Source organism: Cyprinus carpio, chromosome B21 (assembly GCF_018340385.1).
Source record: "Cyprinus carpio isolate SPL01 chromosome B21, ASM1834038v1, whole genome shotgun sequence".
In the NCBI taxonomy this organism is placed as follows: domain Eukaryota; kingdom Metazoa; phylum Chordata; class Actinopteri; order Cypriniformes; family Cyprinidae; genus Cyprinus; species Cyprinus carpio.
In genome coordinates, this window is record NC_056617.1 from 18,570,141 (window position 1) to 18,596,110 (window position 25,970).

The window sequence follows — 25,970 nt, forward strand, 5'->3', positions numbered from 1 at the left end:
AATCTTCACAAGGACTTGTACCACGGCAGATCAACATTGTTTATCGCGGACAACTACTGATGTATAATGCTATGTAGTATAATAAATGATAAGACACTTGTTCTTTGCTTTGTTTTATTTTATATAAGAAGGTGGTGTAACATTAAAATATATTAAAGTGCACATTATAAACACACACCAAACTCAAGTACATACAGAGGAAGGGGTTCTAGCAGACCAATCACAGTGCTTGCGGTCCGCGTAGAATTGACGCGCTGTTAGATTTTTGGAGAGGTGCACGTCAGGTCACGGCGTTGGCTACGGCGTAGGGTGTGTGTCTATGCGTAGGCTACGGCGTAGGTCCGACGCAGAAGTATAAATCAGCCTTTAAACCTACCGTCGGTCTGTGTCATTAATGTGAACAAAAGACAAAGAGAAATAACTCACTGCTCTTGGCTTACAGCTTTAACAAGGATATCTTTATATATATACATACACACATATGTACATATATATATATATGTATGTTAAGTGAAGTATTTTACATTTGATTATGAAATATCTGTACCTGAAAACGGTGCTTTTTATGATATTTTTTTCTTATTTTATTACTGACTGTTCACTTGTCTTCAGTAATGTTTGAACTTGGTTTTGATAGTAAATAAATTCTAATCAGTAATTTTACATGCAGATTAATGTATGTATGTTTACATGTATAGTGGGCCGGTCTGGATGAAGTTCAGGGCTGATTTTTTGTCCCAGTCCAGCCCAGACTCCACCCATTCCGTTAAAGGTGAAAGTGAAAGCAAACATCTCTGTATAGTTTACTGCACGGCCACAAAAAGGAGAGAGAAAATGTTCAAACGCAAAAAAAGTATGGACGACATATATAGAACATTTGCAAGTGAACAATCAGGTAAGTAAAAAGATATGCTTTCATTAAACTTATATGCAAAACCAACAAAGATATTTTGTGTGTAGAACTAGGCCTACGTGCGTATTTGCAGTTTACACAGAACTAGTTCCAGTGCGCTGCTGATTTTCCAATGTTATTCTATCTAGACAAAGACGAACGTTTCCTTCAAGTCTCACAATAAAAAAGCAATACGGCACAGAAGTTTTAGAACGCCAACTAAATTGAAACAAGTTAAACGTTTAAAAAACGTGAGATGTTTTGCGACCCACCCTCCTCTCCCCTGCCCTCTGCCTCTTGTTTTTAAACAGTTGAAACTAGTTCTGAGTGAAGCGCTCCATCCTTTTTCGTCGTTCATTTTGTTATGCTGTAATTGAAGATCAGTAAGGTTAACACTCTCAGCACACTGCAGTAACGCCATCTGCGCTTCAAATTCATTGCGCGTCTACTCGGCGGTGCGTGGTACATTAACACAATATAACTACAGTCTAATTCTTTTAGTAAATCCTCCTTCGGTAGTCATATTTATTCATATTCATATTCACGGCCTTCTAATTATGTTTTTAACAGTTTGTTTTACTATAGTTATGTTTTATTAGCGGTTGGCAAATCAAATTAGAGCCACTCAAAAAAACTCATTATTCGCTTACAGTATTTATTCATATTCATATTCATATTCACTTCCTTCTATTTAAGTTTTCACTGTTTATTTTACTATAATTATTTTTTATTTTATTTATCTTTTTGAGTTCAAAGCTGTATACTTTTTCCTTTTTTCATGTGGAATGCTGCTAAATTAATGCATGATTTGGTTTGTTTTGTACAACAGTTTTCTTTTCTACTTACAGTTAACATTATTCTATATCAATTGGATCCATGTTTTTTTTTTTTTTAGAATGACGGAATTCATTCACGTTTTAAGTGTTATAAGTGCATATGTTATCATTCAATCTGTACCTGCTATAACGTTTGTTTATGTTGATGTCGTTGAAACCGTCTATATTCGCAGTAGGCTATCACTGCAATAGTTTGACCAAACTCCCCACCACAATCATTCCCTTTAAATAGATTCCATTATGGTTTGCCAGCTGCTGCTGATGATGATAACACTAGCCTAATAATAATAATAATAAAAAGAAAAGAAAGAATGATAATAATAATAATAATTAAAACAGTTATGTAGACTATTTTTTGTTATGTTTTTGGGCTACATAAATTTGTACAAACTTTTACAATATATAATTTGATTTGATCTTTGAAGTAGCCTATTAGATAGAGATTTTTGATCACTGTGGTTGGTTACAAAGACGTTACTATTCTGAAAAATATTCCTGTAAATATTCAATCGACTTTTCTTAAATTCAAAACAAAATATTAATGCATTCGTTATTTCCATTTCTGAATAGTTGCTATATGGTCACGCAGGTTTGCGCATTAAACCCATGGCCCCGAAAAATATAGCCTATCAACAATTATGTTGTTTTCCCCGAACATGACCCCTCTCTGCCAACTTTTTGAACATTTGGTCATTTATTTATTATTTATTATTATTATTATTATTATTATTATTAGTCTATTATAATTATTTAGATAACTCATAGGCCTAAATATAAATGATCAGAAACAAAATCGCTTCAACACGTCGAGTTGTTTTTGATTCGGTGTATCAAACGAGTGGATTGAACTCACTCATTAAGACAGTGACTTTCTGCCACCTGGTGTCTGTTTTAGTTTCATATTAAACGTAGGCTATCACTTCATTGATTCCATCATGTCATATTTATGTCTTCAAAATGTAGGCGTAAGACACTTCATAATATTTGTATGCACTTGTAGGCTAATTGCTGTGTAAATGCATTAAGATCTCTTCTGTATTGATGGCTCTGATGAAGATCTGGTTGGATTTTAGTGGTAGGCTAACTGCTCTATAGGCTACAGTCTTATCCTCTAACTGAATTTATCGATGTGGATTAACGTGACGTTCATACATTTAATAAGGCTGTTGCTGTCAGTATTGTTTTTGGAAATTAGGCTACATTCAAATGCAATGGTCTCATTTCAAAAGCATTGGTCAATATGCTTGCGTTGACTTCACTGTAGCCTATGTGCCCTGCTTCCTTTCCGTGAGTTTTGACCGAAAAAATGGAAAAAATAAAGCGCTTCCGTTTCAGAGTCCCTGTTTCATGTTTGTTAGCCCAGGACATTTTACAAATCCAGACCAAACGATGTTCTACGACCATGTCCGGAATAAAGACGAGCATATCCATGTCACACAGTAAGATTTTAAACCATATACCTCGCAGTCACAGACCGTATCAACGTCAGTGATACTTATTGTATTTCGCCACAGGGTGTCACTGTGGCCTCAACCCTTCGCCTTCGCTTACTCTGAGCTCGATTGCTATGTCTGAGGTAAACCACGCCCTCCTCATTACCCTACGCAGGAAGAAATGTAGGAAGAAATAAATGAAGAAATAAATAAATGTAGAAAAACATAAATGTAGAAATAAATAAATGTAAAAATAAATAAATGTAGAAATAAACAAATGTATAAATGAATAAATGTATAAATAAATAAAAGAAGAAATAAATAAATATCGGAAAAAATAAATATATACATAAAAAAGGAAATAAATGTATAAAGAATTATTTATTTTCGTTTTTTTGCTTTTCTATGTATATTTATTTATATATATATATTTATTTATTTTTTTTTTTTTTTTACATTTATTTGTATATTTATTTATGTATTTATATATTTTTTATTTTGGCAGACTTGGCATTCCATAAATACATTGGTAGTTTGTAAAATACACACTGATGTCTATGGAAGCAGTAAAATTACTATCTATATATTCAAATGTAATTTGCCTATGTGTTTTATTCATATATCAGACACACATAGCAGAACAATAAAGTTTACTCTATTCTCACAGTTCAACAGTCACTTACTTTCATATATTTCGGGAGAAACTGGGGAATTCAAGTGCTGTACCAGAGACAGTTTGGCTGTACGTTAAATGTTAGTTATTGTGGCCGCGGTGTGTCACGTGACAATCATGACGCGTCGTCATGGAAACAAGGGGTCAGTTAAAATATTTGTAACTTATGCGTGAAAGGGTTGATTTTAAAAAATATATTTTCTAAGTAAACAACAATAGCCCAAGTTTAGTAAACATTTTTTATTGAGACTATAAAAAATAATTCTGCATCTATTTTTAGGTGGGTGGCACCGGCACACCCTGGCACACCCGTGGCTACGCCACTGATTTGAAACCATCAACAATAAAAAAAACACCCCGAGATTAAATTCAACCACGCTTTTTACAACATGTCTCACAAAAAAAATAATAGGGGTGTGACGAGACACAAGACTTTCACCACAACAACTTTTTATTTTTTTTTATACTTTTTTAATGATGAAATATATAGGGGGCAAAATAGGTATTTTATTCAACTAAAAAACACAAAATGCAAAAAAAATGTAGGTGCATTTAATACATTTTATGCAGATATAAACATGTAAACACTGCAAAAGGTTTTGCCACAAACTCCACTGACAGGCAAGTAATTGCACAAAATTATATAGTATACATAAAAATAAATAATTAACACAAATAATATCCCTTTAAAGTAGCAGTCAGTCAAGTTTATTATTTAGTAAACTGATTTCTTCTTTAATAAAAAGTAAAAGTTTTTTTCCATTTAATTTTTCTCAACTCGTTTTTAATAGTATATACATTTTCACATCAATTTATTAAAAGTTTAACAAAAAATACATGTTTAGGGCCCTATGAAATGTTTAATTTTTATCACCATATTATTTAGATTTTTTTATGGATACAAAATTCTGTGTTTTAGCATGTCTAACTATTTGAATGCATAACACAACTTAATTTATTCATTTTATTTTTTCTAAAAGTAACCTTATGAATTTTTTTCCCCTCAGAAATTCTGTGTTGTGTATTTACATTTTTCTGGTTATCAAATGAAGGCATAAAACATTAATTTTATCATTTATCATTTAATTATTGAAAATTAAGCAAACTTTTTTGGCAAACAAAGGGGATTTACTATTAAAATGAAAACATGGAAGAAACGTTGTGTGATTATTCCTTTAAAATAATGTTTGTTTCATTTTAGTAGTAGTAGTAGTAGTAGTAGTAGTAGTAGTAGTAGTAGTAGTAGGCTGTGTACATTCTATTGTCGTTATTTCAAACCGGACTTTTATTTTGACGGGTTGCCATGAATACAGTTCTGTGTATGTGATATGACGCTAGTTTTACAGTGCTTGTTCAAATAAGGCTGCGTTTCCCAAAAGCATCAGAAGCATAAGCAGATCTCAAGAAACCATTGCCACATTATTATAATACATTAGCCTACATAACATTGTTACTGTATGTAAAATTAATTCTGAAAAATGCATCACGGTTTCCACACAAATATTTAGCAGCAATAATAATAAATGTTTCTTGAGCAGCAAATGATATTAGAATTATTTCTGAAGGGTCATGTGACACTGAAGACTGGCGAAATGATGCTGAAAATTCAACTTTGATCACAGATGCATTTTAAATTACATTTTAAAATATATAATAAAATTGAAAATAGTTATTTTTTAATTGTTATATTTCACAATATTGCTGCTTTTCCATTTTTAAAATTATTATTTTTTTTGTTCAAATAAGTGCAGCCTTGGTAAGCATGAGACTTAAAAAAATATTACAAAATCTTACTGACCCCAAAATTTTGTGTACATGTAATATTTATTTTGAATGGGCTAGTTTGTTTGTGCAAGTAAATTTATTTAAACTAGTTGTTAAAAGTTAAAATGGACAGTGTTAATAAATCTGTAAGAAAAGAAAAAAATATATATATGGTAAAGTTTCACCTTTAGGGGTACAACAGCCTGGCAGCCTTTTACAAAAATTAACCATGATTTTATTACAGTAACCACAGTTTACCACAGTATTTATAGTAAAACTGCAGTAACCACAAATTTACCATAGTAATAATAATAATAATATAGTTAAGTACTTATGTAATACCATGTTTATTTTTAATGAGGTACCCTCAAAAGTGCACCTTTGTAACTTACCCTTAAAGTATGCATACTTGTATGGTACTAATAAGCTCCCTTTTAGGGGAACGTTTTTTTTAGGGGAATGTTTAAGTTCAAACATTGGTAAATATTAAGCCTTTTTTTTTCCTTTTAATTCTGAGAGATTTCAAGTAAAAAGGTAAATGATATATGTATGTAAGTGATAATCTATGACTTGGTGTGCATTAATTGGAGGCAAACAAAAACCACTTGTAGGCAAAGAACCACCCAACACCTGGCCATGGACTATCTTGGTGTACCATTACCATGGTATATAATCTCCATGACTTTTCCAGTTTCAGTTATTACACTTTTAAAATAAGGTGACCTCACACAGCATGTACAAGTTATTCAAAATGATGGAGACCCTGGTTCTTCAATGGAAAAAAAAAAGTTTTTGAGGTGGTAAATGTTAATTAAATTATGTTAATTATGAAAACAATGTTACTAAAATTATTTTATATAAAACAATGCTAATAAACTTTTTTGTTCTGTCTTATTTTAGTCATTTTAAATCTTCTTGAGGAGTTTTGCTGAGGTCTCATAGTGAGCGAAGGCAAATGTGAAGATATCAGTTTTTGAAGTGTAAATAACATCTTAAATTCCTCTCTCTTCATCAGATCTCAGGATTGTGCTGCTGGGTAAAACTGGATCAGGAAAGAGTTCAACAGGAAACACCATCATCGGCGAGTCTGTGTTTAAGAGTGGTATGTCACCTAAGTCCATTACTAGTCATTGTCAAAGACATCTGACAACAGTGGAGGACAAAATCATCTCAGTGATTGACACTCCAGGAATGTCTGATACGTCCATGACTGAAGAACAACTGAAAGCTGAAATAGAGAAGTGTGTCATCATGTCTCCTCCTGGTCCTCATGTATTTCTGTTGGTCATAAGTCTTGCCGGGAGATACACAAATGAGGAGAAAAACACAGTGAAATGGATTCAGGAGAACTTTGGAGAAGAAGCTACTCGATACACAATCATTCTGTTCACTAGAGGAGATCAGCTGAAGGGACAAACATTAGATGATTATATCAGTGAAGATAATGACCTCAAGGCTCTTGTTAAAGAGTATCAAGATAGATATCATTTATTCAATAATGAAGAGATGAAGAACCGCTCTCAGGTCACTGAACTGCTGAAGAAGATTGAGAAGATGGTGAAGGAGAATGGAGGACAGCACTACACTAACGAGATGTATAGAAAAGCCCAGGATAAAATTGAATGGGAGGCTAAGAAACAAAGATTTAAAGATTATAGTAGAGCAGCACTAGAAGTAATAGTAGTAGGAGCAGTAGGAGCAGGAGGACGAGCAGCAGCAGGAGCAGCAGGACGAGTAGCAGCAGGAGCAGGACGAACAGCAGCAACAGCAGGAGCAGCAGTAATAGCAGCAATAGCAGGCTGGAGACGGTAATGCACAATTACTCTAAATGAAAAAAGAAAATAAATATTCTTCCGATAGCTGTGTGGGGAGCACATCATGTACTACCTGATTTTGAGTCCTTGCTTGTGGTCCTTTTCACTATTCTCCTGCTTCGCTTCCTGCCCAGATAAATGTCACAAATATTAATATGCTGTTTCTAAATGTTTAATCAGTTTTTGCAAGCACATGCAGATTTAATAGAGGAACTGAGTTGTTTGTAAAACATTTGCAAGCATTGTATTAAATGTTTTAATTATTACATTTGTGTTAAGGTTTCTTTTTTTGTCATTGTATTGAAGTTTATTTGGCATTGCAATTTTTTTTGTTTACTTTTCTAATACACTTCAACAGTGTTGGGAAGGTTACTTTGGAAATGTAATAGATTACAGATTACAAGTTACTCAATATTTAACATGTAATAGTAGTGTAACATTTTCAATTACTTTATTAAAGTAATGTAACTGATTACTTTTGATTACTTTTTGATTATTTTTCTACATTTCTAATGAATGTTTATTTTCAACTGTTAATCATTTTCAAACATTTACACCATGCAGCGTTAACCTTACAGTAGTGCTCAACACGGTCAGACTTTCACAATCCTTCCTCACTTGAATTAAGATGATCAAATCTGAACACATCCACCACAAAATCAGACTTTAGTACCACCTTTTACTTTGAGATTGATCTGAAGTTCATTGCAGATTTAAAATCATAAGAAATTGTTTACTGATACTGTTATTGAAACCAAATCTTTGCATAACTACAGGAAACACTGCATCTAACAATGGTTTGGAAAAAATTGTTATTTAAAAAATAATAAATAAAAGCATATACATCAGCTCAAATACTCTCATCTAATAAGCATGTGTCCTATTCTTTGTACTAAACTCCTGAAACATTGCTGTCTTTTTGAAACATTGCTGTCTCTTTGTATATGATATAACGATAGTTTTCTCAAAATAAGTAAAATGCTCATGAAGTGACTCGGAGCAGTTCTAGAGATTACGTTTAGGTGTTCATGTACTCATTTTACAGTTTTAATAAGGTTTGGAGCTGAACTCTGCAGGGCTGCGGCTCTCCAGGACTGGAGTTCACCACCCCTGCACTATACCGTTCAAAAGCTTAGTCAGTATAATTTTTCTTTTTTGGAAATGAAATTATGTATTTTTATGTAGTGTTCCTGTGGCTCAGTGGTAGAGCATTGTGTTAGCAGTGCAAAAGGTTGTGGGTTTGATTCCCAGGGAACACATGTTAGGTAAAATATGTTAGCCTGAATGCACTGTAAGTCACTGTGGATAAAAGTGTCTTTTAAATGCATAAATATAAATTAATATTTTTATCTAGGAAGGATGCTTTAAATTGATCAAAAGTGATGATAAAGACATTTATAATGTTATAAAAGATTTCTATTTCAGATAAATGCTGTTCTTCTGAACTTTCTATTCATCAAAAAAAATTTACTCAGATGTTTTCAACATCATCATAATAGTAAATTTGTTTGAGCAGCAAATCAGAATATCAACATAATTTCTGAAGGATCGTGTGACTGGAATAATGATGATAAAGATGTAGCTTTGAAATCACAATAAATTAAATTTTAAAATATATTCAAATAGAAAACAGTTATTTTAAATATTAAAAATATTTCAACATTTTACTGTTTTGCTGTACTTTGGCTCAAATTAATGCAGGCTTGGAGAACATAAGAGACTTCTTTAAAAAAACATTAACAATTTTACTGTTCAAAAACTTTTGACTGGTAGTGTATAGGCAACTTTATTTTTTTTTTCTAATTTATAGCTTTTAATTGGCTTAGAAATCAGATACAGTGCCCTCCATAATATTGGAACAGTAAAAACAAAATTGTTCTGTTTGCTGTGGAGTCAAGAAATCTGTAAATATGATTAAAAGATGAATATGAGACAAAACTACAGAATGTCACATTTTATTATTGGGTGATTCAACACAAAGATGTTTTACCAGCTAAGAAGATCAGCACTTTTAGAGTTTCATCTCCCTATCTGATGTGAGCATACAGTAAGTATTGGAACAGTTGCCTCACAGGTCTGTCTAAGTGTTCAGCTGTGTCCTGTTGCATTAATTCTTCAGATATTAAAAGCAGGGAATGTCTCTTATCAGTAATATCCATTGCTTCTGCATTCTAAGTCTTGCATTCGATGATGACACACACAAACCAGGATGAAGACGAGGAAGCCGACTCTGAAAGAAAAGCAAGCAAATTGGATGCTAAAAGAAAAGAGGAAATCAATTAGAACTAAAGGAAAAACAAAGGGCATGGAGAAATCAAGAGTTTGGAAACTACCGGCGACATCAGCAACCAACGACAACCTGATCGGCTGAGAAAAACAACAGTAGTTGATAACAGACAAATCATAAAAGCTGAAAATGAACCCTAAAATACATGTCTGTAAAATCACCAACAACCTCCAGAAGGCTGGGGTGATGCTCTGACAATCTACAGACCGCAGGAGAATTTGACACAGAATTACAGAAGCTGCACAACAAGATCCAAACCTCTGATCAGCACCAAAAATAGAAAGGCAAGATTCTTCACAAATCTGAGCCAGTAGAGTTTTGGAACACAGTTAATGGACCTATGAGACAAAGATTAACCTTTATCTAAGTGATTGGAAAGCAAAAGTGTGGAGAAAAAAGGGAATTGCAAATGATCCTAAGCATACAAGCTCATCTGTAAAGCTTGGTGGAGGTGGTGTCATGGCATGGGCATGCATGGCTGTCTCTAGAACAGGACCTCTTCATTTAAATGATGACTTATTACACGGCTCTGTGGAATACTTGATTCTGATTGGTCAGTCGCGACATTCCGAGGTATGTTATCCCTTGATAACAACCTGTAAAAGCTAATAACACAGGCTCATCCGGGTAACAGCAGTCGGTGCTGTACTCTGTACTCGCTGTATGTGTCGAAAGACCTAATAATAGAATGTGACATTCTGTAGTTTTGTCACATATTCATCTTTTAATCATATTTGCAAATGTCTTGACTCCACAGCAGAGAAAGCAATTTGTCATTACTGTTCCAATACTTATGGAGGACACTGCATATAACAACAACAACAACAATAAAACGAATATTACTACTACTAATAATTGTACAGTAAATAAAGCTGCAAGCAGCAATTAACCTGTTTAATCCCAAATTTTTCCCAGACATGAAACCTTCAGAGTATGGTCCTGATGACACGTACCGAGTTTCAGCATTTTATGCTAAGTTCAAAATAGCTGACACCCAAAATGGCCAATATGGAGAAATTGTCTATTATCTGATTCAGCAACACACACAACCATTAACCAGCATGCCAACAATGCAGATACGTGCTCACAACCTATTTACAAAAAGAATCAGAGAGCAAAGTCTGCACAAAGGAGACACCCGAGGAGCATCACAATAAATAAATACAAGTGAACAACACATGAAACAAAGCTTTATTCAAACTTGTTCTAACAATCATGTAGGCCGTTTACTTCTGTGCCCTTTTCCCCGTACTTTTCACAGTTGTTTATTAGTTTTCATAACACTTGTTTTCAATGTAGAAAATCACCTGCTAGTCTGTTTTTCAAAAGATGATTTCTCTAATCTACCACTTTCCAGGTGCCCAAGGTTGTAGAGGCATATACTATTTAGTTTTTTTTTTCATTTTGCATCTCACTTAATTTGAATTTATGAATATTCTGCTATTTATACTGTAAACACACAAAAATACTAATGTATTACATCACATTTAAGTTCAATGTGTTTCTCATTAAACTTAAAAATTAAACTTCTCAAAATAGGAATATAGAGCTACAAAATCAATTTAAATAGCATAATATTGCTTTTATAATAAACGTGTGTTTTGTCCATTATAAAAATGCCCATTATAAGAAATGACAATTTTTTTCACACATTTATTTTAGTGTTTTGCTTTTTCACAAAACAAACAGAACAACGATAACAAAGAAAATGAAAGATAATTAAAATAATAAAATATAAATTAAAATGTAATAACCTACCTACGACAGAACAACAGAACACTGATGGACAAATGCATATAAAGGCAAATTATAATATAACTGGTCAGGTAATGCATAAGCAGGATACAAATTCATAAATGTTGTAGAGTCACTAAATCCTGTGCATGTATGAACTTTCTATCCATCAAAGGAAACTGAAAAAATTCTACTACTGTTTTCAACATAAAAATAACAATATATATATTTTTTTTTGTGCAGCAAATCAGAATATTTGGATGATTTCTGAAGGATCATGTGACTGGAGTAATGATGCTAAAAATTAAGCTTTGAAATCGCAGGAATAAATTACATTTTTAAATATATTCAAATAGAAAACAGCTATTTTAAATAGAAAAAATATTTCACAATATTACTGATTTTGCTGTATTTTGGATAAATGCAATATTGGTGAGCAGAAGAGAATTCTTTAAAAAATATTAAACATTTTACTGTTCAAAAGCTTTTGTATGGTATGTGTGTGTATATATATATATATATATATATATATATATATGTATATATATATATATATATATGTATATTGAAGTGGTGGTGTGCTGCCTGGACCAAAAAAATGCCAGGGCTTATTTTTTGTCCCAGTCCAGCCCTGTATACATATATTAATCTGAAAGATAAACAGACAAGAAATAAAACCAAATATAACCAACCAAAAGTGCACACAGACAGCAGCATTTAACCCATCCAAAGTGCACACAGACAGCAGTGAACACACACACACACCGTGAACACACACCTGGAGCAGTGGGCAACCATTTTTATGCTGTGGCGCCCGGGGCGCAGTTAGGGGTTCGGTGCCTTGCTCACTGGCACCTCAGTCATGGTATTGCCAGCCCGAGACTCAAATCCACAACCTTAGGGTTAGGAGTCAAACTCTCTAACCACTAGGCCACAACTTCCCCAAATAGTCCTAATATTCTATCCTAATATCCAATATTCCTGTAATTCAGGGCACAACCATAGTGTGTGAGTTAAGGATCCCTCTGCTACTTTACACCTGTTACAGAATGGAGAAACCTCTGGAAAAATGCTCTGCAATTTTACCTTAGATAAGTATAATCTACGCAAGGTTTTAAACTGAATTAAATTATGCCTTACATTATTTGAACAGGTAAGTATGTTCTCAAGGTCTTCCTCCCAACTGTCTGAATCAGTCTCTAAACATAATTCTATCTCCCAGGCCTGCTTAATTTTGGCTTCATCAACTACTTTATGTTTTAACAAAATACTATAGAAACATGACACTGTCACGCTACGCTGCTGGAAGAAACACGGAGTCGAGAGTAATCAAGAGAGTCTTTATTAATCCAACACAGGAGTAAATCCAACATGTAACACAGGAGGAAGCCACACGTATGTAACTGGTAGACCTGACAAAACTGAACTGGAAGGACAAGGCTTATAAAAGACAGGACAACGAGGAGCAGACAGGTGCATGGAATTACTAAATTAATGGGGACATGGAACACATGGGAAAGAAACTAAACACACAGAATTAAATTAACAAACCATGGGAGACAGAAACTGGGTCACAGGGAACAAAACACAAACAGGTTCATAGTCCTGACATTTCGCCCCCCTCCCGGAAGGTGCGTCCTCGCACCGTAGTAACAGAGGGAGGCGAGGGTGGGAACTTTGGAGGAGATTACGGTAGAGGACAGACTCCCGGGAGGGGGCCAACAGACAGAGACCATGGAGGAAGGAGCCAGGGAGGAGACAGGAGGGACCGACGTGGAGATGTGGATCCGGGAGGCCACGGTGGAGCCAGAGCAACAGAGGACTGAGGCGGAGCCTTGGGGATGAAGGAGCCTGATGGAGTCAGAGGGATGGAGAGATGAGGCAAAGCCAGAGAAGTGGAGTCCCGAAGCACAGGATGGTCGACGCCAGACCAAGGCGGAGCCGGAGGGATGAGGGAGCCAGGCGGAGCTTGTGGACTGCCGGGCCATGGCGGAGAGGGAGCTAGGAGCCATGGTGGAGCAGACAGGTCAACGGGCCGAGGTGGAGGCTGGAGGCGGAGGTGAGGGAGACTCTGACCACAGCGATGCTGGAGGATGGCAGTCCCGCGGAGCTCATCACAGCGATGATGGAGGGCTAAGGGTGAGCAGAAAGACTGCCAGACGACAGCGGTGGAGGAGGCAGGAGCAGCCACTGGAGGGCGGGCACATTCGAGAAGTGGGCACATTCAAGGAGCGGGCACCGGAGGGCACATTCAAGGAGCGGGCACCGGAGCAAGCTCTGGGGCTGGAGCCAACACCGGAGCCCATCCTGGGCTTAACTGGGGAGCAGGAGCCCATCCTTGGCTTAACTGGGGAGCAGGCACTGGAGAATTGGAAGCCCCCTCGGGGCTGGACGAGGAAACCAAGGACGATGGAGGGCTGGACGGGACCAGCGGAGACGTTGGAGAGAGGGCAGTTCATCCTCCAGTTCAGATTCCCAGTCTATAAGATAGTCCTCATTTTGGCACTCCATAGTCCACTCACCCTCAACCGCGATGCAGGGGCGGAGCTCCACTCCACCATCACACCGTCCGCAGCTCTCTCCCTTGCGGTGGGCACTGAAGCCGGCTCTCGCACCTGGTCTGATGGTCCGGAGGGGACCTGGCGAGATCCTCCATTGGGGTGAGATGTGACCCATTTCTCGCCAGAGTCTACTCCACGAATGCGGCAAATTCCTCCCGAGGACCATCTTCGGACGACAACGCTCTGCACTTAGAGTTCAGGCTGGCGTTATAGAACGTGCAGAGCACGTTGTCCGGGTAGCTGGTGATGTAAGCTAGCAGTAGGAACTGTCTCATATGGACCTCGAGAGAACGTCCTTCCTGCTCCAGCAGGAGGAGGAATTCGGGGCGAAGGAGGGGGATCCATGGACACAACACTACAGAAAAAAAAAGGACTGAGGAAAACCAGAAAACAAACGGAGGGGAAACATGCAATTTAAACTGTTTAGTTTGGTCGGGTTGTAACACTCTTGTTTTGTCACATATATAAAAGGAAAGGGATCCATTCATCCAAGAGTAGAGAAGAATATATTTAAAGGTTTAAAGAGCAATCACCCATAACAGCACCAATATCAACAAAACATTCAAAGAAAAGAAACATCTTGTTAGAGCATTTAAGCCCAACCACAACATGTTGAGATCAATCATAAATAAAGTCCATTTCTCACAACTCCCACATAGTCAGGTAAGTAATGAGAATCTCACCACATTCCGACAGTGCAATTGGAAATCCACCAAAGTTCAACATACAGTGTCCCAAACCATAACCAAACGTCAGTCCAAATAAGCAAAGGTGTAGAAAAAGATCATATAGTCCAGATGCAGTGTCTAAAGAAAACCCTACTGAGCTCTAGAACCAAAAATGTTCCTCATAATAGGGTTTCATGCATTACCAACTTGAGCAAACACTCAAAACCATGCCAGTACTTCTACCAAACCATTTTCTCGTCTCTCTTAAAAGGATAGCCTTACCTTCAGAAACCTCCCTAGATCCCCCTTGAGGTGGGGAGAAGCATTACAGCATATGACATGAAACAGCTTTTCAGAACTGTTACAGGGTCTTCTGTCACGCTACGCTGCTGGAAGGAACACAGAGTCGAGAGTAATCAAGAGAGTCTTTATTAATCCAACACAGGAGTAAATCCAACATGTAACACAGGAGGAAGCCACACATACTGTATGTAACTGGTAGACTGGTGACAAAACTGAACTGAAAGGACAAGGCTTATAAAAGACAGGATAACGAGGAGCAGACAGGTGCATGGAATTACTAAATTAATGGGGACATGGAACACATGGGAAAGAAACTAGACACACCTGGAATTAAATTAACAAACCATGGGAGACAGAAACTGGGTCACAGGGAGCAAAACACACACAAAAAGGTTCAAAGTCCTGACAGACACAGCTCCCTGATGCAAAGGATTAAACATTAATTTCTTCAAGTATATTGTGTCCTGTAATCACATTATTATTTGACATCTGTTTTTTTTTTCACAAATCTCTAACTTGCTAGTATTAAAATAAATTAGAAATACTGATGTTAAAGTTTTTTTTTTTTAATTGCTCAAATGAGGCAAATGTCCCATCTATATACAGATCTTTTAATCTTTGAATGCTATTCTTCTCTCATTGTGTAAAACCTGAATCAAGCAAACCAGGAGAGAAGGCATGATTCTGGCATATAGTAGGAATATCTGGGTACATGTCAGGGACCTTTAAATAGGCTTTAAATAATATGTTTACATATTTTCAGTGCATTATTTATAATAAAGTGATTATCATATAAGGCCGGGTCAATTCCAATAGGACTATTAAGAAGAGCTGCTAGAGAGATTCTATTGCAAAATGCTTGCTCCATTCTAAGCCAGGATGGATCTCTATCTGAATCAGAAGGCTGCTTTTTCCACAATCCGAAAATGAACTTAGATTAGCTGCCCAGTAGTAATATTTGAACTGTGGCAGGCCAAACCCTCCCTCCTTTTTACTTTTGCATAAATGTTCCTTTGATGTTCTCACATTCTTATAATTCCACACAAAAAGGTACAATTATTGTGTCTAGCTGCTTAAAAAAACTTTGTGGGATAAAACAAAGGACTGTCTGAAAATGTACAAAAATCATAGGAGTACTACCATCTTTACGGCGTTAATCCTTCCTGCCAGTGACATGGGCAATGTTCTCCAGAATTCAATATTTTGTTTTTAAATGATCAAACATTCGTTGCCAATTTATCCTAAGCAGATCTTTAGGTTACATTTTAGGGTTTTAATGAGCTGTCAGGATTTTAATGAGTTTTACACACATTATCAATTTCCACACTATCTCATCCTGTAGCATCTCCCTCCTTCTGTATTCTCTATATTCATAAATACTCACGTAGGCCATAAGGCTTACACCGTCAGTTAATTTGGCCTTAAGGCCTTCAAAATGCACCTGGCTCTCATACTGCACATGGCAGAATAGCTTACAGAAACATACAAAGTAACTTCTTCAAATGTTTTATATAGGATATAAAATATTTCATAACGGTAACCCATATTGTTTACTCTCACTGAGTCAACATGCACTGACTGGTGACATGTTGTCACGACACGCACACAAACGGTAGATCCAAAAGCAGTGTTTTATTGGGAGAAACCAAATATCATAATCCAGCCAGGCAAAGGTCAAAATCCAGATAAGCAGTCAAAACAAGAAACATAAACCTCGGCCAAGAAACACGAAAAACCAGGGTGACATTAAACAAGGTCTCCGTAACAATGACAGAAACAAACCAGGTATTTATAGACAGGTGCAAACCATGTAAGTGAGAACAGCTGAATACAATGAACAGTGATGAGTACCAACAAGACTTGTGGGAAATGTAGTTCCTGAGGTGGGGTGACGATAAGGGGAAGTGAGACCTCTAGTGGACACCCAGGGATACACAGACCAGACATTGTGACATTACCCCCCTCTAAGGAGCAGCTTCCAGATGCTCCTCAGACACAAAAAACAAACCAAAAAGACCAGAAGGGAGGTGGACTGGTGGAGGTAGAACAGGGGGAGGGATGGAGGGCCAGGCCCTGTGTAGGGGAACAGGGACAGGCAGCGATGGCTCCACTGGCAGCCAAGGTCGATCAGTCAGTTCAGGGGGCCAGGGTGGACCCGAAAGTTCAGGGGACCACGAGGGACCAGGCAGTTCAGGTGGCCACGGAGGATCAGTCCATTCTAGATGTGCAGACGGCCAGGGAGGAACTCACCATTTGAGTGGCCAGAACGGAACCTGCTATTCGGGGAGCCAGTGAGGGGCAGGCTGTGGAGATAGCCAGGGAGGAACCCGCCACTTGAGCGACCAGAGCGGAACCTGCCCTTCCGGAGGCCCTGCGGAGACGTGAAGGCCTTCTGGAAGGCCTGTGGAGACGTGAAGGTGCTCTGGACGGCCTGTGAAGACGTGAGGCGCCTCGGCTTCGGGCACCGCCTCGGGAACGTCCTCGGGCACCGCCTCTGGAACGTCCTCGGGCACCGCCTCGGGAACGTCCTCGGGCACCGCCTCGACCTCCAGAACAGCATCGGGCACCGCCTCGGTCACGGCATCGGGAACGGCATCGGGCACCGCCTCGGTCACGGCATCGGGAACGGCATCGGGAACGGCCTCGGCATCGGGCACCGGCTCGAACTCCGGAACAGCATCGGGCACCGGCTCGGCATCGGCCACCACCTCGGCCTCCGGAACAGCATCGGGCACCGCCTTGGCCTCCGCATCGGGCACTGCCTCGGCATCGGGCACCGCCTCGGGCACCGCCTCGGACACTGCCTCGACCTCCAGAACAGCATCGGGCACCGCCTCGGCATCGGGCACCACCTCGGCCTCCGGAACAGCATCGGGCACTGCCTCGGCCTCTGGAACAGCATCGGGCACTGCCTCGGCATCGGGCACCACCTCGGCCTCCAGAACAGAATCGGGCACCGCCTCGACCTCCGGAACAGCATCGGGCACCGCCTCGGCATCGGGCACCGCCTCGACCTCCGGAACAGCATCGGGCACTGCCTCGGCATCGGGCACCACCTCGGCCTCCAGAACAGCATCGGGCACCGCCTCGACCTCCGGAACAGCATCGGGCAACGCCTCGGTCTCCGGAACAGCATCAGGCACCGCCTCGGCATCGGGCACCACCTCGGCCTCCGGAACAGCATCGGGCACCGCCTCGACCTCCGGAACAGCATCGGGCACAGCCTCGGGGACGGCAGCGGCCTGTTCGGGAACGTCCTCCTGGACGGCAGCGGCCTGCTCGGGAACGTCCTCCTGGACGGCAGCGGCCCACTCGGGAACGTCCTCCTGGACGGCAGCGGCCCGCTCGGGAACGTCCTCCTGGACGGCAGCGGCCCGCTCGGCCCGCTCGGGAACGTCCTCCTAGACGGCAGCGGCCCGCTCGGGAACGTCCTCCGGGCTTTGAGGAACGGTAGACGCCTGTCTCCTCCTCCTCCGCCCTCTATGATGGCGAGTCAGTGGCACCTTGACGGAAGACTCAGGCATTGAGTCAGCCATCTTGTCTGGCAACACAGGTGTAGATTCAGCCATCTTGTGCAATGGTGCTGGGCTGGCGGCCATCTTGTGCTGTGGTGCTGGGCTGGCGGCCATTTGGTGCTGTGGCGCTGGGCTGGCGGCCATCTTGTCTGGAGACTCAGGTGTGGTTGCTGCATCCCACTGAGCACGATGGCGCAGGTAATGGGTAAACCCCCAAAAGTCCAGGATCTCCAACCCCTTCATCTCCCATTGAGGCAAAGGGTCATCCAGGCAATCATTAAACAAGGCTTTCAGTGCTGCATCAAGAAACACGAAAAACCAGGGTGACATTAAACAAGGACTCCGTAACAATGACAGAAACAAACCAGGTATTTATAGACAGGTGCAAACCATGTAAGTGGGAACAGCTGAATACAATGAACAGTGATGAGTACCAACAAGACTTGTGGGAAATGTAGTTCCTGAGGTGGGGTGACGATAAGGGGAAGTGAGACCTCTAGTGGACACCCAGGGATACACAGACCAGACACTGTGACATGTCTTCTTTTCACTCCACCCATTCTGTTAAAAGTCAAAGCCAAAGCAAACATCTCCTTATAGTTTACTGCACAGCTACAACAAGGAGAGAGAGAAAATTTACAGAAACGGTGAAAGTATGGAAGACATATATAGAAAATCTGCAAGTGAACATTCAGGTCAGTAAAAAGTTATGCTTTCATTAAACTTATATGCAAAACCAACAAAGATATTTTGTGTTTAGAACTAGGCGTATGTGCGTATTTGCAGTTTACACAGAACTCGTTCCAGTGCACTGCTGATTTTCCAATGTTATACTATCTAGATGAAGATGAACGTTGCCTTCAATGTCCGTGTGTGTATCTTTAGGTCATTTGATTTTCTACTTAAAAAAGAAATAATGTGAAATAATGAGTTTGATTTTCATTTTTTCGTTTTGTTAAAGAAAAGGAAAATTAGCTGGATTTTTCGTATTTTTGTTCATGGCTAAAAAAAATGAGATTATGCTTTAATATTTGTTTTGAATGTGTGGGCGGCACTGAAATGCCCCTTTCATCCCTTCTGTACTGCACCACGGTAAACGTGATTTCACCAAGTACAACATGTTCCTGGATCAACATTCAAGCTAACCAATCAGAATAACTTTTCAGGAAATATCTGTTTTAGGCTTATGATAAAAATTATGGGTAGGGTTAGGTTTAGGGGTAGGAATTGGGTTTAGTCTGTATTTTTTGGACAGTAATGTTGATCCAGGATCAACAAAAGATGTTGATCCAGGAACATGTCTTACTTGGCAAAATCACGACGACCCCTCCAGGAACGAGTTTGGGCACCCCTGATATATGGGCTATATTTTCAAGGCTGCTGCTTGTTTTTGACAAAACAGAAATGACTTTATTCATAACCAGTAAAATGGCATTTGAATTTTACTTTAACATATGTGATCTGCAATGGCATGGAATAAAATATGATACTAATTTTTAACCTATTCATTTTATTCTAGGCCTATTAGAAAAACAGGTAACATGTTTTCATTACAAACAACAATAGATTTATTATTATTATATATTTTTTTTTACTTAACACAGTTTCATGGGAAAAACCCAACCCAACATAAATACATTTATAATAATATTTAAAATAAAATACTGTAATAATTATTTATAATAAATCTTAAGTTTTCACCATAATTAGTCTACTGTAATACTTAAATCCAAATTATAGGCTATACTTTAAAATTATGAACTGAATTCACGAATTCCGTGGATGATGACCGTATGAATAAAGTGTGGGTGTGACCACATTACAGATAATGAGTTCAGACAGGAAACACTGCACCTCTTGTTGGTTTCATATGAATTACATAAACATAAAATTATTTTTTCGATTTAAATTGTTTCTTTTAAAAGAAGACATGTTGAGCTTTCTATAGACATGGATACATACATTTTAATACACAGTATAACAAACATACAGGTCAAATATTTACAATCACGAAGAAGCTGTGCCATTCAGTCCAACTGAGTGTTCTAACAATGTTACTGATATTCAACAAAATACACAGTAAATGCATTACATAGCTACTGTGGATGTAATAACATTAAATAAGCACACTTTTTATTTATTTATTTATTTATTTATTTATTTATTTATTTGTTAATTAATAACTGAACTTATGACTGGCCAGAAATGGATCTCATTTTGTATCGTTTCTGTTAAATTACAGAATTTTAAATAGTTAAATAGAAAGTAATAGTTCTAGTTGGTCAGGTGACAACCTGTTAAAACAAAGTTAAACCATTCCACTTTGCATATTGTGCCTGACTCAATAATAACACTAGTATGAATACATACTAAAGTATTGTGATTCAATATGAGAGAACTGTATGGTTTTGTCAATCCCATTAAATGTAACAAACTGATTCCTTTAAAAGCATATAAATAGAGCCTGTTATTTGCTCATGAATTAAAAAATGCCTTTTGAAAATGACTGTAGCTCACCTGTGTTTATGCAAATGAGCCTGCTCTGTTTGTCTGTATTAGCATGAAGAGGCAGATCAGGTTTCTCTTGTTCTGCACAAATATCACATCTGTTGTTAAGGAACCCAATAATACAAAACAATAAGAACGCAGTTCTCTAAATGTTTCAGCCTGCTCTGCTGTTTTTACTGAATCCATCAGTCCACATTATTTTAAATACATTTGCTTTGTCTTTTATTGTCCTATTTTGTCACCAGTAGTATTTAAACGCAAACACCATGTTCCACACAGAATCCTGTATTTTTTTAAATGTCATCGAGTGCCACTGATAAAGATGTTTTTTTTTTTTTTTTTTTTTTCAGTTATTGAATTATTTGGTAATTTGTTTTAATAATAAGATTACTATTACAAGCTAAATTCCAAACAACTAGGGTGTTTGGCAATAAATAAATAAATAAAACTATACAGTAAGAGAGCTTTAAAACTCCAATTTGAACGTGCAACAGTTCAACTGAGGACAGTTCACTCAAAGTGTGTCCATCATTACTCTGCTTTGTGTTGTTGTATTTCTCATGCTGTTAATATTCTTTCTTCGTGGAACACAAAAGAAGAAATGTGGAAAACAAAGAACGGTGAAGGTCATCAAAACTTTTACTGAATAATGGCTCACTTGATTTTGGAATATTTAATGACTTCAAAAGACTTAGAATAGAAAGCACTTGTACTTTAAAGGGGTTATATTTTACTTTTAAAAACATTTTATTTCATCATGGGAGGGTAAGGATTTTGACATCAGAAGAGACATCTGAAATGTACAGCTATAGCAGTTATGCATTTACAGTCACAGCTAATTAAAGTGACGTTCTCTTTCTCAGACCAGGAACATCTCAGGAAACAGAAGGAAATTCAGAAAGAGATGGAAGGACTGATACAAGAGATTGCTAGAGAAAGTTCAAACATTGGTAAATATTAAGCCATTTTTTGTTCCTTTTAATTCTGAGAGATTTCAAGTAAAAAGGTAAATTTTTAGTTATTACACTTTTAAAATAAGGTGACCTCATACAGTATGTACAAGTTATTCAAATGATGGGGACCCTGGTTCTTCGATGAAAAAAAACAAAGGTTGTTGAGGGGGTAAATAATGTTAAATTATGTTCATTATGAAAACAATGTTACTAAACTTATTTAAAAAAAAAAAACAATACTAATAAACTTTTTGTTCTGTCTTATTGTAGTCATTTTAAATCTTCTTGAGGAGTTTTGCTGAGGTCTCATAGTGAGCGAAGGCAAATGTGAAGATATCAGTTTTTGAAGTGTAAGGGAATGTTGATCCAGTTGACTTTTGAATACTGTAAGGGAAACAGGTCAATTTAGCTCAAAGGGAATCATTTAAGATTTTAAAGGGAATTTGAACAGAATCACTGTTTCACGGCTGATCACCGAAACGGCCAGCGATTCGTTGAACGAGCTGTATAACATCAAATCTGCGCTGGATGTTTATATCCAAAGTATAGTGAAAACACTATTAATTAGCACAGTAACAAGATCGGCAGTTTAAGACATTAACTTGTAAGCACAAAACACAAGATACTTCTCTTTTCAATATGAATGAGCCTTTATTAGATAAATCTAAGACATATAAACTAATCTAACACATAAGCACACGCACTCACACATTCACACAAGTTGCAGGAGGATAGAACGTTAGGAAAGAGTGAGTTTAAGAGAATGAAAATGTGAAATCCCAAGTTTACAGCAATACATAAAATTGCATAGACATGAACAACCATCAATCACTGAATTAACCCTCGCATTGAGTTCATCAATGAGGTTAAATTTATATTAGATAACACCAGTACAGATCAGAGTCTGGAGGTAAAGTTACTTGTGATGCCTGTGTAACGGGGTTCCCTTTGTTGTCATTGAAAAGGGGGTTTCCTGAGGTTGCTGATTGGCTGGAAGTTCAGTAGTCATTGATGTGACGTCTTGGGCTGATGATGCGGAGTTGTGGGCTGGTTGAAGTTTCAGACGGGCACGCGAGGTCAGACTCTGAGACACAGCGTTACAAAACTTAACCCAGAACACGAAAAGAAAAGAAACTAAGGTAAAAGAATAGAAGTAAAGTTTGACGAGACTAGGTGGTGTTTCTTCTCATCGTGGCTAAGTAGCAGCAGGCATGCAGGCCGAAGCACGCTGGAACAGCGCTCGAAGAACGCTAAAAGTGATGACAAAAAGCAAAGGCTAAAAGCAGGCTAAAAGCCGGCATGACTGATAGCAAAAGCTAAACGCAAGCTAAAAGCTAAAAGCTAAAAGCTAAAAGCAAAATTTGATGGTGTCCTGAGTATTTAAACTGGCCTTTTGGCCACACCTCAAATGTTGTCTTGACCAATTAGATATTGTCTTTTCTCGGGGTGTTGCGATGTTTGTCCCACCCATTCATAAATCATATGTTATCTTATCAAGCACGTGGTCCGAATTTTCCCGCTCTTGCAGGGTATAATTTGGACATGATTCCTATAACAAGAATATGATACATTTGACAAATAACTTATGGTCAGAAACGTTTCAAGCAAGAAGATTCGAACACACACATAGTAAACATGAATATAATCCCTTAAGCTATTCAAGAGTTATTTAAAAAGACATACACAATAAGTGATTAGAAACATTATAGTCAAATGTGTGGGTTACATGTATGATATGGAGTTAAGCAATGGACTGATATCCATTTAGAAGTCTTTTTTGAGTTCATTTTGGTGCATATATGCATTGCATTCTGTGGAGTAAGGATATGTCCTGTGAAGACCAGAGAGGTTAACAGGTCCTTAGAAATTTCAGTCTGGTTTCCTTCGAGGTGGGGGAAGTCAATCCAAAGAGCTTGTGATCATGATTACTATCATGGGTTTACATGTGATGGTAATGCTGTGCATCTCTTTGACCATCAATCTGGATTACTTGCCCCAAATTTGACAATCTCTTCTCCGAACTGAAATTGTCAGTAATTGTTCTAATGGTGTTAATGTTGAAAACTGTTCTCTGAAAGAGTTTGTGGGTTATCTTGCTTCAGACTGTGGTGCTAGGAGTTGATTTACAACATCCTGCCTTTCTGTGGAATTCGGCTCATGTTTCAACCAGGCTCCCGATCGAATCTTTAATTTGTCTGGTTCAGGCCTGATACGCTACAATAACATCTTAAATTCCTCTCTCTTTATTAGATCTCAGGATTGTGCTGCTGGGTAAAACTGGATCAGGGAAGAGTTCAACAGGAAACACCATCATCGGCGAGTCTGTGTTTAAGAGTGGTATGTCACCTAAGTCCATTACTAGTAATTGCCAAAGACATCTGACAACAGTGGAGGACAAAATCATCTCAGTGATTGACACTCCAGGAATGTTTGATACGTCCATGACTGAAGAACAACTGAAAGCTGAAATAGAGAAGTGTGTCATCATGTCTGCTCCTGGTCCTCATGCATTTCTGCTGGTCATGAGACTGGACATGAGATACACAAATGAGGAGAAAAACACAGTGAAATGGATTCAGGAGAACTTTGGAGAAAAAGCTACTCGATACACAATCATTCTGTTCACTACAGGAGATAAGCTGAAGGGACAAACACTAGATGATTATATCAGTGAAGATAATGACCTCAAGGCTCTTGTTAAAGAGTATCGTGATAGATATCATTTATTCAATAATGAAGACATAAAGAACCGCTCTCAGGTCACTGAACTGCTGAAGAAGATTGAGAAGATGGTGAAGGAGAATGGAGGACAACACTACACTAACGAGATGTATAGAAAAGCCCAGAATGAAATTGAATGGGAGGCTAAGAAACAAAGATTTAAAGGTTATGGTAGAACAGCACTAGAAGTAATAGGAGGAGGAACAGTAATAGCAGTGGCAGGAGGAGCAGGAGCGGTGGCAGTAGCAGTGGCAGGAGGACCAGGAGCAGCAGCAGCAGCAGCAGGACGAGCAGCAGCAACAGCAGGAGCAGCAATAATAGGAGCAGCAAAAGCAGGCTTGAGACTGTAATGCACAGTTACTCTAAATGAAAAAAAAAAAAAATTCTTCCAATAGCTGTATGCAGAGCACATCATGTGGCACAGTTATGCTACCCGAGTTTGAGTCCTTGTTTGTGGTCCTTTTCATAATTCTCCTGCTTTGCTTCCTGTCCAAATCTCTATGCTTTCCTGTCCAAATAAATGTCACAAATATTAATATGCTGTTTCTAAATGTCTAATCAGTTCTTTGCAAGCACATGCAGATTTAATAGAGGGACGGAGTTGTTTGTCAAACATTTGCAAGCACTGAATTAAATGTTTTAATTATTAAGTATGGTTTATTGATTCAACTGTTTGTATTTCTGTTCTTGTTTAGAAACCACACACACATTCACATGATGTACTTGCACATCTTTGCTCTACCTGCTTCAATGGATAAATAAAGTGGTCATATAGAATTGTATCACTGGTTCTTATAGACATCCCTGCTGGAATCAAGCCAGATGTTTTCTAAACCCTAACCTTCTTTACAGAACTTATTAATGACCTTTGCCACTGTCACATCTTGGCTCGCTTAGTTGGGGACACTTAATATTTGGCAATATTGGGGACTAGATCGCACAGACACTATTGGATGGAGCTGGACAAGCTGTTTTCTCCAAATCTGTTTTATAGATGACTTGAACACATTACACAATTGATTAACGTTTCCCAGTTATTGATAGCTTTCAGTCACGTGACCGGCTCGAAGACCTGGAGAGCAAAACATCCGTAGAACTGCAGCACAAGCCTCTCAATTTTCCATCTGTTTCACAGCCGCAAATATTTAGATCACCTCTCAAAATAATAAAACAAAGGTATGTGAACAAAATGCAAGTTTTGGCCATTTGCAATCCATATTAAGCACCCGCTGCAATATTTCAATCATTAAACAGTGCGAAAAACATTGTAAAAACACTTAAAGTGCCTTGATATATTTAAAAAAGTAA

General features: G+C 38.2%; 1 protein-coding gene across 4 annotated transcripts; it reads left to right on the forward strand.

Moving 5' to 3' along the window:
- The first annotated feature begins 737 nt into the window (after positions 1-737).
- On the forward strand, positions 738-25,444 carry LOC109045646 (GTPase IMAP family member 7-like). Of its 4 annotated transcripts, none has more exons than XM_042747962.1 (3): positions 756-895; positions 21,852-21,938; positions 24,192-25,444. In XM_042747962.1, the coding sequence occupies exons 1-3, from the start codon at positions 835-837 to the stop codon at positions 25,010-25,012; spliced, it is 969 nt and encodes a 322-aa protein (XP_042603896.1). In that variant the 5' UTR covers positions 756-834; the 3' UTR covers positions 25,013-25,444. The 4 variants fall into 4 exon arrangements, with proteins under 4 accessions (XP_042603897.1, XP_042603896.1, XP_018919032.2 ...); XM_019063487.2 differs by lacking the exon at positions 756-895 and adding an exon at positions 19,033-19,175; XM_042747963.1 differs by lacking the exons at positions 21,852-21,938; positions 24,192-25,444 and adding an exon at positions 6,614-7,678 and having other exon boundaries at positions 738-895.
- Positions 25,445-25,970: the final 526 nt, after the last annotated feature.

Coding starts and splice junctions, on each gene's coding strand:
- LOC109045646 (XM_042747962.1), top strand. CDS start 835: ATGTTCAAACGCAAAAAAAGTATGGACGACATATATAGAACATTTGCA. Junction 896..21,851: donor ATTTGCAAGTGAACAATCAG/GTAAGTAAAAAG, acceptor TCTCTTTCTCAG/ACCAGGAACATCTCAGGAAA. Junction 21,939..24,191: donor TAGAGAAAGTTCAAACATTG/GTAAATATTAAG, acceptor TCTCTTTATTAG/ATCTCAGGATTGTGCTGCTG.